This window comes from Pongo abelii, chromosome 20 (genome assembly GCF_028885655.2).
Source record: "Pongo abelii isolate AG06213 chromosome 20, NHGRI_mPonAbe1-v2.0_pri, whole genome shotgun sequence".
NCBI lineage: Eukaryota > Metazoa > Chordata > Mammalia > Primates > Hominidae > Pongo > Pongo abelii.
The window spans coordinates 58,821,448-58,839,598 of NC_072005.2; the positions used below are offsets into that span (position 1 = coordinate 58,821,448).

Here is an 18,151-nt window from a genome sequence, read left to right on the forward strand (position 1 = left end):
ATCAGCGACCGGGAGCGATGGCTCACGCCTGTAATCCCAACACTCTGAGAGGCCAAGGCGGGTGAATCACTGAGGTTAGGAGTTCGAGAACAGCCTAACCAACATGGAGAAACTCTGTCTGTATTAAAAATACAAAATTAAGCCGGGCGCGGTGGCTCACGCCTGTAATCCCTGCTCTTTGGGAGGCCAAGTCGGGCGGATCACGAGGTCGGGAGATCGAGACCATCCTGGCTAACAAGGTGAAACCCTGTCTCTACTAAAATACAAAAAATGAGCCGGGCGCCGTGACGGGCCCCTATAGTCCCAGCTACTCGGGAGGCTGAGGCGGGAGAATGGCGTGAACCCTGGAGGCGGAGCTTGCAGTGAGCCGAGATAGCACCACTGCACTCTGGCCTGGGCGAAGAGCAAGACTCTGTCTCAAAAAAAATAAATTAAAAAAATACAAATACAAATAAAAAATTAGCCGGGCATGGTCGCACGTGCCTGTAATCCCAGCTACCCAGGAGGCTGAGGCAGGAGAACTGCTTCAACTTGGGAGGCGGAGGTTGCTGTGAGCCGAGATCACGCCAATGCACACCAGCCTGGGCAACAAGAGAAAAACTCCATCTGAAAAAATAAAATAAAAAACAATATCAGTATGTCAGAGCATTATGTCTGCCACAATATTTGTGAAAGGAAAATCAAAATTACTAACCAAAGAGAAAAGTCAAGCTGGGAACTGTGTCAGACAAACCTGCCTCCCATTTTATTACTAAACAAGATAGCTACAAGGACTAAACAGAAAAGCTACATACTCCACTCACAAACTGTGGGCCTCAAGATCTCCACCCCAAAATAGTTCTGTTGAATTTCACCCTGGCATTGTAAACTGAGCTTATCTTCACAGGTGTAGGAAAGAACCCATCCCTCTGCACACCTGAGTCAAATGTCTATCTGACTGCTTCCCCTGCCCTATTGTTTATGTAAAAATGCAGGGTCACTGAGCCAGCCTAAGGCATAAGTGACTATTCCTCCACCGTCTCTCACATATAAATTGTGTATTCAATGAAAGGCTGATCGAACACTCAAACACTGTGATCATTTCTTATCTCTCTGTGACCTGGAAGCCCGCAATTCCAGTTATTCCACCTTTCCAGATCGAACCAAGGTGGATCTTACATGTATTGATTGATGTCTCATGTCACCCTAAATTTGTAAATTGCAGCCTGAACACCTTGGGCACACGTCATTAAGACTTCCTGAGGCTGTGTCATGGCTGCATTTTAACTTTGGCAAAATAGATTTCTAAATTCATTGAGACCTAGTAGATGCTTTTGGATCACAAGCTCATGAACACAGAAAAAATCAAGATAGAATAAGGAAAAAACTAGTGTAATGGAAAGCACAAAATCAGTTCCAAAATCTGAACTCCTTCATGTTTATTCACCATAGGGAAATGCTTTTCAACTTTGTGGGATTAGATTCCATTTGTGAAAGAGATATATATATATATATGTTTGTTTGTTTTGTTCTTTGAGACAGAGTTTCACTCTTGTTGCCCAGGCTGGAGTGCAATGGTGCTATCTTGGATCACTGCAACCTCTGCCTCCCAGGTTCAATGGATTCTCCTGTCTCAGCACCTTAAATAGCTCGGATTACAGGCATGCATCACCATGCCTGGCTACTTCTTTTGTACTTAGTAGAGACTGGGTTTCATTTTGTTAGGCTGGTCTTGAGTTCCTGACCTCAGGTGATCCGCCTGCCTCAGCCTCCCTAAGTGCTGGGATTACAGGTATGTGCCACTGTGCTGGTCTGAAAGATATATTTCTAATATTGGATTGAAATAAAAACCCATTCTATATAACATTAGCTAATTTAAAACGGAAATAGTAGATAATCAATTGCATACATACACAAAACTTTGTAACATTTCACTTAGTATTGCTATTACTAAGTTATTGGGGCAGAAGCTCAGCCTGTCAGATACATTACAAAAGAGTGGTGTCTCCATAATTGTGCTTAGGACTCTGCTGCATAAGTGGATAAACTGTTAAACAGTATCCTAGGAGAGCTAGGGTGACAAAGTTCAAGTTCATTAAAACTATCAAGACACATTCCTTACTGCTCACGCATGAGTCACGGTCTTAAGACGTTTACAGTTAAGGAAAGCAGCTTAATCATACCTGCAAGGACAAACTCCTACATAAACACAATGTCCAGATGACCCAATATCCCATGACAATATATGCTTCTAAGATAATTACAGTCGTGCTTTCACATATTTGCACATTAAAATACCAAGGATAGGTTTTTTTTTTTTGATGGAGCTTCACTTGTGTCATCCAGGCTGGAGTGCAATAGCACAATCTCGGCTCACTGCAACTTCTGCCTTCTGGGTTCAAGCGATTCTCCTGCCTCAGCCTCCTGAGTAGCTAGGAGTATAGGCATGCGCCACCACCCCCAGCTAATTGTTGAATTTTCAGTAAAGATGGGGTTTCACCACGTTGGCAAGGCTGGTCTCGAACCCCTGATCTTAGGTGATCCCTCAACGTTGGTCTTCCAAAGTGCTAGAATTACAGGCGGGAGCCAACGCAACCGGCCAAGGATAGCTTTAAATCAACAAAGTAATAAGTTGTGTTACACTGTCAGCCCACTGGCAGGTAGACATACCTTAGTTTTTACCTAAGCACCTATGTAAGAGAAATTTTAAGAGGAGGCAGTTCCCTTTGTTTTTGAGGTCACCCTACTATGTAACTGGTAGCTTGCTTTCTTTTTTTTTTTTTTTTTTTTGAGACGGAGTCTCACTCAGGCTTGAGACACCTTGTCCAGCTGTATTTATTATTATTATTATTATTATTTTGTTTTTGAGACTGCGTTTCACTCTAGTTCCCTGGGCTGGAGTACAATGGCATGATCTTGGGCTCACCACAGCCTCCGTTTTCTGAGCTCAAGCAATTCTCCTGCCTCAGCCTCCCGAGTAGCTGGGACTACAGGCGCATGCCACCATGCCAGGCTAATTTTTGTATTTGTAGTAGAGACAGGGTTTCTCCATATTGGTCAGGCTGGTCTCCAACTCCCGACGTCAGGCCATCCACCTTCCTCAGCCTACCAAAGCACTGGGATTACAGGCTTGAGCCACCACGCCCGGCCTGAAGTAGTATTTTTTAGAAAGTAATTAAACCATTTTTCAGCATAATGACCCAGAGATGTACTTCTGAAGGACTTAGGAGCTCTTCCTGAAAGGCAAGCAACAAGGGAGATATTACCTGTATGTCAGTAGGAAATTAAATATTTCAAATATCGACTATTTCAAATTTAAAGCTACACACTTTTAAATAATTCAGAGCCTTGAGAGGAACGTGATCATGCAACCTGAGTCCAGTGGCATGCAGGCACAACTTCTACAAGTTTTCCTGGCCAGGCACGCAGGCTCAGGCCTGTAATCCCAGCACTCTGGGAGGCTGAGGCAGGTGGATCACCTGACATCAGGAATTAGAAACCAGCCTGGCCAACATGGGGAAACCCCGTCTCTACTGAAAATACAAAGCCATTAGCCGGGCATGGTGGTGCACACCTGTATTTTCAGCTACTTGGGAGGCTGAGACAGGAGAACTGCTTGAATCCAGGACGTGGAGGTTGTAGTGAGCCGAGATCACATCACTGCATTCCAGCCTGGGTGACAGAGCAGGACTCCTTACCAAAACAAAACAAAACAAAATGTGCTATACAATTTAGTTTCCTAATATCAATTTTAAAAGGTTTTCTTGTAAATAATCAGGAAAACTAAGCAGCCCCAGAGATAAGACCTCCTGGCATCATTGTCCCTTCTTATAGAGTGATAAAGTAACCTTCCTTGAAGCGTATCAATCCATCACCAATCAAGCTGCCGCAGCCTATGCACTGGACTTGAATGGAAAATGTGGTGATTCTGGTAAAGCTTCTCTATCTTTCCTTGTCTGTATGAAACGTTAATGTCTCTACTTGGGAACGCTGACCCCATTCCTTTGGAGTTGAGGTTTCCAGGTGGCTATTCTCATGCTTTGTGTCCAAATAAACTCTATAATTAATAATGTATTCTAAATTTCATTATTTACTGCTGACATCAGTTTCTGTTGGATTGTAGGAGCCTCATCAGAGAGGGCACCTGTCGCCATGTTGTAAAACTCACACTTGTCAAAAAGACATGGGTTAGGGTTTCTCTCCCTCCCTCAGGATGACGCTAGTTAGCTGACACAGATGGTCACCTCCATTACCAAGTAGAGCCAGGGTGAACTATGTGTGACCAAGGGTGTTGTCAAGTCCTCTTCCCTGAGGACTGATTAGTGTTTATCTTGAAAACATGTACTTGGGTTGTATAGAACAGTGAAGTTTCTTTCTCTCTTTTCAACCTCTCAACTGTCCTCTATTTTCCATCACATTCTGGTCTAAAGCTTATTTATTAATAAAATAGTTTTTATTTCTTTCTCTTATTGTCGTGAAGATGATTTCTCATTTAGGGGAAGATTTTTTAGTTTTCAATTGTATTTTCTCAACATTTCAGAGCGAAGTGAAGAGTATTTCTTGGGCCAGGCACAGTGGCTCATGCCTGTAATCCCAGAATTTCAGGAGGCCGAGGCAGACGGATCACTTGAAGTCAGGAATTCGAGACCAGCCTGGCTTACATGGTGAAACCCCTTCTCTACCCAAAATACAAAAATTAGCTGGGCATGGTGGTGTGTGCCTGTAATGCCAGCTATTCTGGAGACTGAGGCAGGAGAATCGCTTCAACCCAGGAGGCAGAGGCTGCAGTGAGCTGACATGTCACCACTGCACTCCAGCCTGAGCGACAGAGAAATACTCTGTCTCAAAAAAAAGAAAAAAAGAAAAAAGAAAGCAATAGATCTCTTCCACAAATGTGCTGGGACAATTAACTGGATATCCACATGGAAAAGAATAATGTTGTATCCCTATCTCACACAATCAAAATTTTATTTTAAAAATTAGACGAGGAAGGGAGCCCTGCAGGAGAGGGTGTTACTTTGTCGCCCAGGCTGGCCTGCACCCCCAGGCTCAACGATCCTCCCGTCCCTGGGTCCTCAGGCTCCCTCCCACCCGGCCGCATTCTTGCTATTTAAGCAGCAGGTGGTGACCTCGCTCCTCCCTGGCCTGAGCACTCCGTCGCGCATCCCAGGCAGTGGCCCTAGGGAAGTCTCTGAAGCTGAGCACAGGGTGGACTCTCCCTCCTGAGTGAATGGAGAATAGAAAGGGAGAGGATTTCTGTTCTGTTCTGTGGTCGTCAGCATGAAATTGTACGTTCCACCCAGGCAGGGCTTTGCATTTTACATTCTAGTTTGCATCCCCGTTCCAGACAATTCCAGGGCTTTTGAATCGTGCTTCAGCCTTCCTGACCGCTCTCGCCTCCAAAGCCCGAAAAAGAGAGTCGCTGGGAGCGAGGCTGAGAGAAGCACAGGTCCCGCCCCGGCCCCTCCCTCTGCCGGTTCTAAAGGGCAAGGTGTCTCCGCCTGGGGCCCCGCCTCTACCTCGATCAGGCCCCGCCCACCGTCTCATTGGCTCCACCCAGGCCTGGCTTTAGTTCTGTCCGCACAGATGCGCGCAGACCAGGAAGCGGATCCTGTGGAGTGAAGGTCGCACCGCGGCGGTGAGTTTTGCTCTGTGTTGTATGAAGTCTGCACTCCCTATATCCCTGGCACTTCCGTACCTGGGACGTGGGGTCACCACAGACCTGTAAATTCTCACCCATCTTCCTTCAACCAGAGCAAATGCAGACGTTCCCTTGGGAATCCGGAAGTCCCTTCCTTTTGTGTTTAAAGTCGCCCTGAGGCTGTTCCCGTCTCCAGTCTTTCTGCTGCAAGGCGATGTATACACTTCCTATCGCGTAGTTTCTGTGCTCAAAAGCGTTTTTTAACTCTTCCCTCGACGCGCTTTTCAAAGTCCTCACGCAAGATGTGTACTTCCGCCCTGGGCGCCTCCCAGCCTCAACCTTGTAGGCCCCTGAAGCGCAAACGCCGCGATCCCAGTCTGAGGGAGGCCGCGTTCTCTTCCTGGTGCTGGGATCTTGTGGACTCCACCCTTGTCCGAAAGCGTCATCGCACCCTATCTCCCGCCTCATGCTGGGCCTTGCTGCACCCCAAGTCTCCCCTTAGCAAGCAGTCACCGCTTTCCTTGAGCCAGCGTTGGAGAGGTGCCAGGGGCCTGTCCTGTGACACGGTGTGTTCTTGCCTGCCTAGATCCAACCCCTGAAAAATGAGCCTCTCCGGGATGCAGGCGTCTTACTCCAAACCCTCCTGTGATTGTGTGGGCCAGAGGGATCAGGAGACAGAGAGAGGGACTGAGAGAGCAGTAGAAAACCTGAGACAGAAAAGAATGAGAAAGGCCCATAACAGACGGCAAAGTAGAGGGTGGTGAGGGATTTGCCAAGAGACAGCAAAAGTGAAAAAAAAAAAAAAAGCAGGAGGAGAAAAGCAACTGGAGAAATGTAGAGAAAAGTTAGATGTACAGATAGATGAAGGACAGACAGCAAGGTAGAGAGGGGCAGCAAAGAGGGAGGCTCATCAGAGTGAGAGAGAGAGAGAGGAGGAGGGATTTGGAGTCAGGGCAGACAGAGCAGAGTGGTGCTGGTGGCAAGGAGACCAGAGGGAGAACCACAGCAGGGAGGACACCAGGGGATCTGGGGTGCTAGAGAGTGGGGACAGGGAGGTACAACGGGGAAGAGAGAATTTTACAGGGACAGCAGCAGAGGTGCAGAGATGGGATAAGAGGCAGAAATATATGGAGATTGAGGACGATTGAAAAATTGAGGAGAAGGAGCAGCAAGAGATTAAATAAGACGTGAGGATGGAGCCCACATAATTTTTGTATTTTTAGTAGAGACAGGGTTTCACCATGTTGGCCAGGCTGGGCTCGAACTCCTGACCTCAGGTGATCCACCTGTCTCGACCTCCCAAAGTGTTGGGATTACAGGCGTGAGCCACCGCACCTGGCCACCGCACACATTCTTGATTGAAAAAGTTTGCTTATGTCTTAGTTCTCCAGCTGACCCTCTTTCCCTGTTTTTTGTTTGTTTGTTTGCTTGTTTGTTTTGAGATGCATTTTTGCTCTTGTTGCCCAGGCTGGAGTGCAGTGGTGCGATCTTGGGTCACCGCAACCCTTTTTGTTTTTTTTTGAGACGGAGTTTCACTCTTGTTGCCCATGCTGGAGTGCAATGGTGCGATCTCGGCTCACTGCAACTTCCGCCTCCCGGGTTCAAGCGACTCTCCTGCCTCAGCCTCCCTAGTAGCTGGGATTAGAGGCATGTGCCACCATACCAGGTTAATTTTGTATTTTGAGTAGAGATGAGGTTTCTCCATATTGGTCAGGCTGGTCTCGAACTCCCGACCTCAGGTGATCTGCCCGCCTCGGCTTCCCAAAATGCTGGGATTACAGGCATGAGCCACCGAGCCTGGCCTACTCACTGCAACCTTTACCTCTCAGTTTCAGGCAATTGTCCTGCCTCGGCCTTCCTGAGTAGCTGGAATTACAGGCATGTGCCACCACGTCTAGATAATTTTTGTGTTTTTAGTAGAGATAGGGTTTCTCCATATTGGTCAGGATGGCTTGAACTCCCGACATCAGGTGATCCGCCTGCCTCGGCCTGCTAAAGTGCTGGGATTACAGGTGTGAGCCACCGCACTCGGCCTCCCTGTTTTCAAGGTCACTAGCTGTGTCTTTATACTTCATTTTATAAATGTTACTGAAATTTTCTTGTGAGGAAGAATTAAATGTTGGGAATCAGTGGCATCAGAACTTGCAAAAGAAGTTTCTTTATCCCAGTATGTGAAAGAGGCTTCTCTATACTTTCAAGGATAGTTTTGATAAGGCCAACCCTTTCCATTAGCCCTTCCAGGCCGCCATGTAAGAATTCCGGTACATCTTCTCACTCATCTCAGACCTCAGCGTGACTCGGTGAAAATGTCCCCGTTGTGAGGATGTCACAGCTAAATCTAAAGCAGGTCATGTCAGTCCCTGGCACGGAACCCTCCATGGGCTTCCCGTGTTCCCCAGGACAGAAGCCCAACTCCTCACTGTGGCTCCACAGCCCTGTGTCCAGGGCCCCTGCCAGTGTCCAGCCTCCTCCTGGGAGCTTGCCCTCATCTCATGAATCCCTCTGCCCCAGTCACATTTGCTTTTCTCTTTTCCCAAACATCAAAACCCTTCCTGTCTCAGGTCATTTTCACTGCCCTTACCCTATTTCCCTAAACGCTCGCAGCACTGTCCCTTTCTCCTCCTTCAGGTCCTGGCTCAGAAATGTCTCCCATGCCCTCCCACCCCCAGCTGAACTTCCCTCTGCCAGTCAGTCTCTATCACATTACTCAGGTTTTATTATCTCTGTGTCAGTCACATCACAAATGCACTTTTTTTCTTTTTCCAGAGAGTCTCACTCTGTCCTCCAGGCTGTGAGTGCAGTCTTGTGATCTTGGCTCACTGCAACCTCTGTCTCCTGAGTTCAAGCAATTCTTGTGCCTTAGCCTCCCAAGTAGCTGAGATTACAGGTGTGTGCCACCATACTCTGCTAATTTTTGTATTTGTATTTTATTTTATTTTTGAGTCTTACTCTGTTGCCCTGGCTGGAGTCCAGTGGTGTGATCTCAGCTCACTGCAACCTCCACCTTCCAGTTTCAAGGAATCCTCCAACCTCAGCCTCCTGAGTAGCTGGGATTACCAGTGCCCACCAAGTCTGGCTACTTTTTGTATTTTTAGTAGATATGGGGTTTCACCATGTTGGCCAGGCTGCTGTCAAACTCCTGACCTCAAGGAATCCTCCCACCTCAGCCTTCCATAGTGCTAGTATTACAGGCATGAACCACCATGCCCAGCCCCAATTTTTGTGTTTTTAGTACAGACAGGTTTTCACCATGTTGGCCAGGCTGGTCTCAAACTCCTGAGCTCTACTGATCCTCCCACCTCAGCTTCCTAAGTAGCTGGGACCAGAGACACACAGACATACACCACCATACCTGACTAAGTTTTTGTGTTTTTGGTAGAGATGGGGTTTCACCATGTTGCCCAGGCTGGTCTCAAACTCCTGAGCTCAAGCGATCTACCCACCTTGGCTTCCCAGAGTGGTGGGATGACAGGCACGAGCCACCGCACCCAGCCTCTGCATGGGATTTGGTCAAGGCTGGGTCTGTGCACTGTAAGGGAGCTCATTCCAGCCCAGATCCCCGCTGCTGCAGCGTGTAAGGGCTTCTCCAGGAGGGAAGTGACAGTTTTCTTACAGAAATGTATTATCCCTGGTGCAGTGGGCAGCAGAGGTGACCATATTTTTTCAGACTGAGTTCACCTTTGTATGTGTCATTGTGTTACAGGGAGGAGGCATGTTGATTCTGAGCAATAAACAACATATTTCTAACATTCAGGATTGAGTTCTAAAGACTCTTGGTGTGTGAGGAAGAAACCTGGAAGAGGAAGAGGAAAGCAAAGGAGTCAAGGATGGCTCTTCCTCAGGTGAGATGATATTCTAGGTGGATTGTTCTGTCTCCTTCCTTTCAGAAACACTGGGCCTTGGAGTTGGGAATCTTCTCTGAGTCTCTAGTGTTCTGCCTGACATGATTGCTCAGACTCAACTCATGCCTTCCCTCAGTCCCTGTCATCTCACTTAGATTTTATCTCTTGTGACCGAGTGACATGAACTTGGGAAGAGGCTGCACCGGGCATGGTCCTGGGAAGGGGTCACACCCAGACATGGATGGAGATGGGGTGTGGGTCCCGTGGTGTCAGTGCTGTTGGGCAGCAGGGATTGTTCAGGGGCCACATCTGGATGCACTGTCAGCTCTCTGTAGACCAGGATTAGAATGGCTGCCAATGGAAGTCACCTATTAATGTGCACAAAGTACGTGGTAAATTCTACAAAAGGAGGCCAATAAGAGAAAATCTTTTCTCCCTAATTTTGTACCACATTTTTAGGTAATTGAGTGAGTTACTGTGTTTCTGACTTGAAAAATTGTACTAATTAGAATGGAAAGTTCCTAAACAGATGTGAATGATACAGGGGTTTTATTCCATCATTATTTAAAGAATATGAAATCAACATAAATAATAGCAGGGGGTTTATTAAACCACTCTTAGCAAATTAAGCTGATGGAGACAGTGGTGTTACTGTAGAGAGGCTTGTGAAACAGCTGTTTTTTGTAAAAATGGTTACAATTTTTCTCAAATATGGGAGCAGTACTTCCAGCTGCCAAATTATCCTTTTCCACCAAGATGAGATTCCTCTTCAGTTAAACAAAATTTGCTACTTTATATATATATTTTTTGTTTTGTTTTGTTTTTTTCAAGACAGAGTCTTGCTCTGTTGCCCAGACTGGAGTGCAGTGGCAAAATCTCCGCTCACTGCAAGCTCCACCTCCCAGATTCACACCATTCTCCTGCCTCAGCCTCCCAAGTAGCTGGGACTACAGGCACCCCCCACAATGCCCGGCTAATTTTTTATTTTTTAGTAGAGACAGAGTTTCACCATGTTAGCCAGGATGGTCTCGATCTCCTGACCTTGTGATCCACCCACCTCAGCCCCCCAAGCATGAGCCACCATGCCTGGCCTACTTTTTGTATTTTTAAAACCTTTATATATATATACACACATCCCCATACATATACACACACATATATACATACACATACATATATACACACATGTATATATTTTGAAAATCTTTTATATTTTGAAAATCTGGGACAAATGACAACGCTTTGTATTAACATGTTTTTTGTGAGTGTGTGTAGGTTTTTTTTTGAACATATACAAAATAGAATTTTGTACTTCGATTAATTTTATTTTCATGTATTTTATTTTACTTTGAGACAGAGTCTTGCTTTGTTGCCCAGGCTGGAATGCCTTGGTGCAATCACAACTCACTGAAGCCTCCACCATCAAGGTAAAGCCATCCTCCCACCTTAGCCTTCCAAGTAGTTGGGACAACAGGTGCCTGCCACCATGCCCAGCTAATTATTTGTTTCTAACATAAGAAATTCATACTGAGAGGGTATCCTGAGCTCTTCAAAAAGTATAATCAAACACCACTGGGAAGACATCATGTGGTGAAAAATCCCTCACTTGGATTTGTCAGAACATTCACTACAATTAAATCCATGCTTTCCCCTCTCCTCTTCTCATTTTCTGTAAAGATAAGAACTCCTCCCATAACCATTTTGTTAAAATGTGTTTTTATTTCAGGGTCTATTGACATTCAGGGATGTGTCCATAGAATTCTCTCAGGAGGAGTGGAAATGCCTGGACCCTGCTCAGAGGACTCTATACAGGGACGTGATGTTGGAGAATTATAGGAACCTGGTCTCCCTGGGTGAGGATAACTTCCCTCCAGAAGTGAGGATGTGCCCTTTTGTATCTTTGTATTTTCTCTTGTTGCCTCTTGGGAGCCACATCCTTGCTTGACTAAAATGGAAGCCGTATTGAGATAGAAATGAAAAGCTTCATGATGTAGCATCTGGACTTTCACTGTCCCCTTTAGGTGTTCTGCATTCTTCATGGTAGCTCAGTGGGAGTTCCAGAAGTAAAGTAGGCATAGAACCTTATGGCAGGCCAGGCATGGTGGCTCACACCTGTCATCACAGCACTTTGGGAGGCTGAGGTGTGTGGATCACTTCAGGTCAGCAGTTTGAGACCAGCCTGGCCAACATGGAGAAATCCCATCTCTACTAAAAACACAAAAATTAGCCAGGCGTGGTGGTGCATGCCTGTAATCCCAGCTCCTAGAAAGGCTGAGGAAAGAGAATCACTTGATCCCAGCAGGCCAAGGTTCCAGTGAGCTGAGAACACACCACTGCACTCCAGCCCGGGAAACAGAGCAAGACTCTGTCTCAAAACACACACAAAAAAACCTTATGGCAGACATTAATCATATCCAGTTTCCTGTTTGCTTTTCCTGTGCTTTCAATTCAGTAGTTTTTGGAAGACAGCTTGATGTCCACATATTACATATTACAGTGCTCCCCAAGCATTCAGAAGGAGGCAGTCAGTGGAGCAATTAGTGAAATATTTTCTTAGATCCATCTGTAATGTCTTCTTTCCTACTGAAACACAGGGCTGGGACTCTACAAAAGCTCCAGCACATCTTAGTACTTTCTTTTTATAAGCAGGATTCTCTTGCTGATGTGTTATCTCCATGTTGGAGCAAGAGAAAGGGCCCTGGACTGTGGAGAGTGAAGTGAAAATAGCAAAAAACTCCAGATGGGTGGGAATGTATTATAGGTGTAAATGCAGGTAAGAGCTCAGATGGGCAGAGTGGAAGCTCCATCTTCAAATAGTGTGTGGGGAAACTCTGCAAGTGGGAGAGTTCTGTTGGAAAAGGAAAGTTTCAATCCTGAGATCTCTGAAATGACATCTTTCTTTGCCCCCGCTCATCCCTCTGCTCTTCCTTTCTTCATTTTTCTTATTTTATGAAAGAGTCTCACTGTGTTGCCCAGGCTACAGGGCAGTGATACGATCTTGGCTAACAGCAGCCTCCACCTCCCAGGCTCAAAGGATTTTTGTGTCCCAGCTTCCTGAGTAGCTGGGACTGTAGGTGCTCACCACCATGCCCAGCTAATTTTTGTGTTTTTAGTAGAGACAGGGTTTCACCATGTTGGCCAGCCTGGTCTCAAACTCCTGATCTCAAGTGATCCACCTGCCTTGGCTTCCCGAAGTGTAGGCCTAAGATTACCTAAATGCTGAGGCAAGAGACTGAAGGCACAAACTGTTTCAGTATAATAAAGAAAACAGTTACAATAAGAATAGTCATAATACAAATTAGATACAGAGATGATCATGGACAATTATCAATCATTATTAATCATTAGCTTTTAATATTACTCTTTGTTGCATTACTAATATAACGTAGGAATAACCGGCAGGTATAGGGTCAGGTGCTGAAGGGACATTGTGAGAAGTGACCTAGAAGGCAAGAGGTGAGCCCTCTGTCACGCCTGCATAAGGGCCGCTTGAGGGCTCCTTGGTCAAGCGGTAACGCCAGTGTCTGGGAAGGCACCCGTTAATTAGCAGACCATGAAAGAGACTCTCCTTTCCTTGGAGGAGTCAGGCAACATTCTGCTCCACCAGCTTCTTGTGGAAGGCTGGATGTTATCCAGGCCTGCCCGCAGTCATCCGGAGGCCTAAACCCCTCCCTGTGGTGCTGTGCTTCAATGCTCATGCTCCTTGTCCACTTTCATATTCCTCCTGTACTCCTGGTTCCTCTTTGAAGTTCCTAGTAGATAGCGAGTAGAAAAAATAGTGAAGTCTTAAAGTCTTTGATCTTTCTTAGAAGTGCATAGAAGAGTTGGGCGTGGTGGCTCACGCCTGTAATCCTAGCACTTTGGGGGGCCAAGGTGGGCGGATCAAGAGGTCAGGAGATAGAGACCATCCTGGCTAACATGGTGAAACCCCATCTCTACTAAAAATCCAAAAGATTAGCCATGCATGGTGGTGGGAGCCTGGAGTCCCAGCTACTTGGGAGGCTGAGGCAGGAGAATGACATGAACCCGGGAGGCGGAGCTTGCAGTGAGTCGAGATTGCGCCACCGCACTCCAGCCTGGGCCACAGAGTGAGACTCCGTCTCAAAAAAAAAAAAAAAAAAAAGTGCAGAGAAGAAAACGCTGATGTATGCTGCCTTCTCTCTCTGATTTGGCTACTTAAAAGGCAAGGGCCCCTTGTCCTATGATCACGTGACTTGCTTCACCTTATCAATCACTTAGAAGATTCACCCTCCTTACCCTGCCCCCTTGTCTTGTATGCAGTAAATATCAGCGCACCCAGCTGTTCGGGGCCACTACTGGTCTCCGCATCTTGATGGTAGTTTAACCCCTGGCCCAGCTGCTTTTTCTTTATCTCTTTGTCTTGTGTCTTTATTTATTACAATCTCTCATCTCTGCCTAAGAGGAGAACACCCGCTAAGCCCGTAGGGCTGGACCCTACACCAAAGCACTAGGATTACAGGCGTGAGCCGCCATGCACAACTATTGTATTATTTTAAACGGTTTTGTCTTTTAGTTCTTTGTAAACATGTAAGTGGTTTAAGCATGATCCCAGTGTGAATATAACAACTACGTTAGTGTCCATTTCTTTTACATTTTTTGAAACGGAGTCTCGCTCTGTCGCCCAGGCTGGAGTGCAGTGGCGTGATCTTGGCTCACTGCAAGCTCCACCTCCCAGGTTCACGCCATTCTCCTGCCTCCGCCTCAGCCTCCTGGCTGAGTACCTGGGACTACAGGCACCTGCCACCGTGCCTAGCTAATTTTTTTGTATTTTTATTAGAAACAGGGTTTCATCGTGGTCTCAATCTCCTGACCTCGTGATCCACCCGCCTTGGCCTCCCAATGTGCTGGGATTACAGACGTGAGCCACCACACCTGGCTGTGCCCATTTCTTTCAGTAAACAGAAACGAAGTGTGTTGTATAGATAAAATAAAAAGGCATGAAAAAACACTGTACATATATGTTACCAGAAATGCAACATGCACAGAAATAATTCCGACAAAAATAAAAAAAGTTCTAGAGGAGAAGTAGTTTTGGGAAGTGGTTATTGTTGCAGGTATGTTAAAGATCTTAAAGTCTGCCAGGCGCGGTGGCTCACGCCTGTAATCCCAGCACTTTGGGAGGCCGAGGCGGGTGGATCACCTGAGGTCAGGAGTTCAAGACCAGTCTCAACATGGAGAAACCCCGTCTCTACTAAAAATACAAAATTAGCCGGGTGTGGTGGTGGGCACTTGTAATCCCAGCTACTCGCGAGGCTGAGGCAGAATTACTTGAACCTGGGAGGCGGAGGTTTCAGTGATCCGAGATCGTGCCATTGCACTCCAGCCTGGGCAACAAGAGCAAAACTCCATCTCAAAAAAAAAAAAAAAATCTTAAAGTTATAGCATAATAATGAAACCAGCCTGGTTAACATGCTGAAACTTCGTCTCTACTAAAATTACAAAAATTATCCAGGCACGGTGGTGAGTGGCAGTAATCCCAGCTACTCAGGAGGCTGAGGCACGAGAGTCACTTGAACCCGGGAGGTAGAGGTTGCAGTGAGCCGAGATCGCAGCATCGCACCCCAGCATGGGAGACAGTGAGACTCCATCTCAAAAAACTAAATAAATAAAAAAGTTTCATAACCTGCAAAAACAACTTCTACTCTAGAATTTTTTTTTTTTTAGATGGAGTCTCTCTCTGTAGCCCAGGCTGGAGGGCAGTGGCATGATCTCAGCTAACTGCAAGCTCCACCTCCTGGGTTCACACCATTCTCCTGCCTCAGCCTCCCGAGCAGCTGGGACTACAGGCGCCCGCCACCACGCCTGGCTATTTTTTTTGTATTTTTAGTAGAGACAGGGTTTCTCTGTTTTAGCCAGGATGGTCTTAATCTCCTCACCTTGTGATCCATCCACCTCAGCCTCCCAAAGTGCTGGGATTACAGGCGTGAGCCACCGCGCCCTGCCTTTTTAGAACTTTTTTTATTTTTGTCAGAATTATTTCTGTGTATGTTACATTTCTGGTAACATATGTACAGTGTTTTTTCATGCCTTTTTATTTTAAATAATATTATAAATATTTAGTTCTGAACAAAAGTTACACATATGACAGTTTCTGTATCTGTCCTCTTATTAATTAATTAATTTATGTATTTATGAGACAGAGTTTTGCTCTTGTCACCCATACTGAAGTGCAATGCTGCTATCTCGGCTCACCACAACCTCCACCTCCCAGGTTCAACCAATTCTCCTGCTTCAGCCTCCTGAGTAGCTGGTATTGCAAACATGCACCACTACACCCAGCTAATTTTGTATTTTTAGTAGAGGAAGAGTTTCTCTTTGTTGGTCATGCTGGTCTCAAACTGCTGACCTCAGGTGATCTGCCTGGCTTGTCCTCCCAAAGTGCTGGGATTACAGGCATGAACCACCATGCCCAGCCTATCTTTTTTTATTTACCTTTAATGGAGAACTTTATATATGTTTGTGGGTTGGAGTTACTTTTTAGCCTTCTTTCATTTCTTTTTTTTTTTTGAGAAAAAGTCTTGGTCTGTCACCCAAGCTAAAGTGAAGTGGTGTGATCTCAGCTCATTGCAACCTCCACCTCCCAGGTTCCAACAATTCTCCAGTCTCAGCCCACCAAGTAGCTGGGACTACAGGCAAGTGCCAACACACCAGGATAATTTTTTGTATTTTTTAGTAAAGACAGGGTTTCACCTTGTTAGCCAGGATGGTCTCAATCTCCTGACCTCATGAACCTTCTGCCTCAGCCTCTCAAAATGCTGGGATTACTGGTGTGAGCCACGTGCCTGGCCTGCCTCAAGTTTTTTAAAACATGTTAGTGCTATTAGATGGCTTCAAGTATTGCAAGTTTTACAGTACAGACTCTTAACTTCCTTTGTTTAATAACATTTATCAGCTTTTGGTGATGTTGATGATGAGATGCTCCTGTTCCTGTCTCAGTCATTTCACTGTCCTGTCAGAAATGGCTTAGACTGACTGGCAGTGGTGGCTTACACCTCTAATCCCAGCACTTTGGGAGGCTGAGGTGGGTAGATCACTTGAGGTCAGGAGTTTGAGACCAGTCTGGCCAACATGGTGAAATCTCAAATGTACTAAATGCTAAAAATGGGCCAGGCACAGTGGCTCACACCTGTAATCCTGGCACTTTGGGTGGCTGAGATGGGCCGATCACTTGAGGTCAGGAGTTTGAGACAAGCATCGCCAACATGGTGAAACTCCATCTCTACTAAAAATACAAAAGTTAGCTGTACATGGTGGCATTCGCCTGTAATCCCAGCTACTTGGGAGGCTGAGGCAGGAGAATCACTTGAACCCAGGAGGTGGAAGTTGCAGTGAGCCAAGATCATGCCACCGCACTCCAGCCCATGTGACAGAGTGAGACTCTGGGCTAAGGAGGAAGAATCACCTGAGGTAGGAGAATCCTGCCAGTTCACTCCAGCCTGGGTGATAGAGCGTGATTGGATCTCAAAAACAAACAAAAAGGAAATACCTTCAGACACAGAGATTTATTTCTCATGAATTTGGGAAGCGGGAAATCCGAGAGCAAGGTGCCAGCCAAGTTGGTTCCCATTGAGAGCATTCTTCACAGTTTACCCCAGCCACCTTCCTGCCGTGTCCTGACATGGTGGAAAGAGGAGCAGGCAATGAACTCTTTAATGTCTCTTCCTAAAGGTACCAGTCCTATTAACGAGTTGTAAACACTCATGATTAAATTCTTTCTAAGTCCGCATCTGCAGGAACAACCTATTAGAGAATACTAAATCTACCAAAGCTTATTTGAGAAATAGTTATTTATCTTATTTTATTTTTTGAGGTGGAGTCTCATCCTGTTGCCCAGGCTGAAGTGCAGTGGCATGATCTTGGCTCACTGCAGCCTCTGCCTCCCAGGTTCAAATGATTCCTGCCTCAGCCTCCCAAGTAGCTGGGATTACAGGTACCCTCCACCATGCCTAGCTAATGTTTTTGTATTTTTAGTAGATATGGGGTTGCACCATGTTGGCCAGGCTGGTGTCGAACTTCTGACCTCGTGAATCACCTGCCTCAGACCCCCAAAGTTCTAGGATTACAGGCATGTGCCACCGTGCCCAGACTTTAGTCAATTCTTATTCCTTATAGTGCTGTGTATATTTTTGACTTCATACATCAGAAAATAGTGATCTTAACATGTATTTCAGTTCTTATGTTGTGTACTGGTGGTAAGTACAAGTTGTGGCTTTTTTCTTAATAGGCAATTGTTTACAATTCTGCAGGTTGCATACATGTACTGATTGTTTTCTGGCTTGTTTTATCAAGCCAGGAAATATTTATCAATATTTTATTAACAGATTTTTATGACTTTACCTGTGAGTTTTCGGTATGTGATATGCAATATAACTGACACACTCCACTTGTTAATGTCACAAAGTGCTGCCAGGCACAGTGGCTCTTTCCTGTAATCCCAGGACTTCGGGAGGCTGAGACATGTGGATCACTTGAGGTCAGGTGTTTGAGACAGGCCTGGCCAATATGGTGAAACCCCATCTCTACTAAAAATACAAAAATTAGCCAGGCATGGTGGTGAATGCCTGTAATCCCAGGTACTCAGGATGCTGAGAAAATAGACTTGCTTGAACCCAGGAGGCAGAGGCTGCAGTGAGCCAAGATCGTGCCATTGCACTCTGGCCAGTGACAG

The 18,151-nt window shown here is 46.0% G+C and overlaps 1 protein-coding gene across 1 annotated transcript in view; it reads left to right on the top strand.

Annotated features, from left to right (window-relative positions):
- The window catches only part of ZNF701 (zinc finger protein 701), a 21,915-nt gene continuing 3,764 nt past the window's right edge, over positions 1-18,151 (top strand). The window contains 4 exon segments of the mRNA XM_054541141.2: positions 1-5,617; positions 8,387-8,507; positions 9,324-9,462; positions 11,189-11,315. Of these exon segments, the coding sequence (XP_054397116.2) occupies positions 9,448-9,462; positions 11,189-11,315 (142 nt within the window). The 5' untranslated portion in view covers positions 1-5,617; positions 8,387-8,507; positions 9,324-9,447.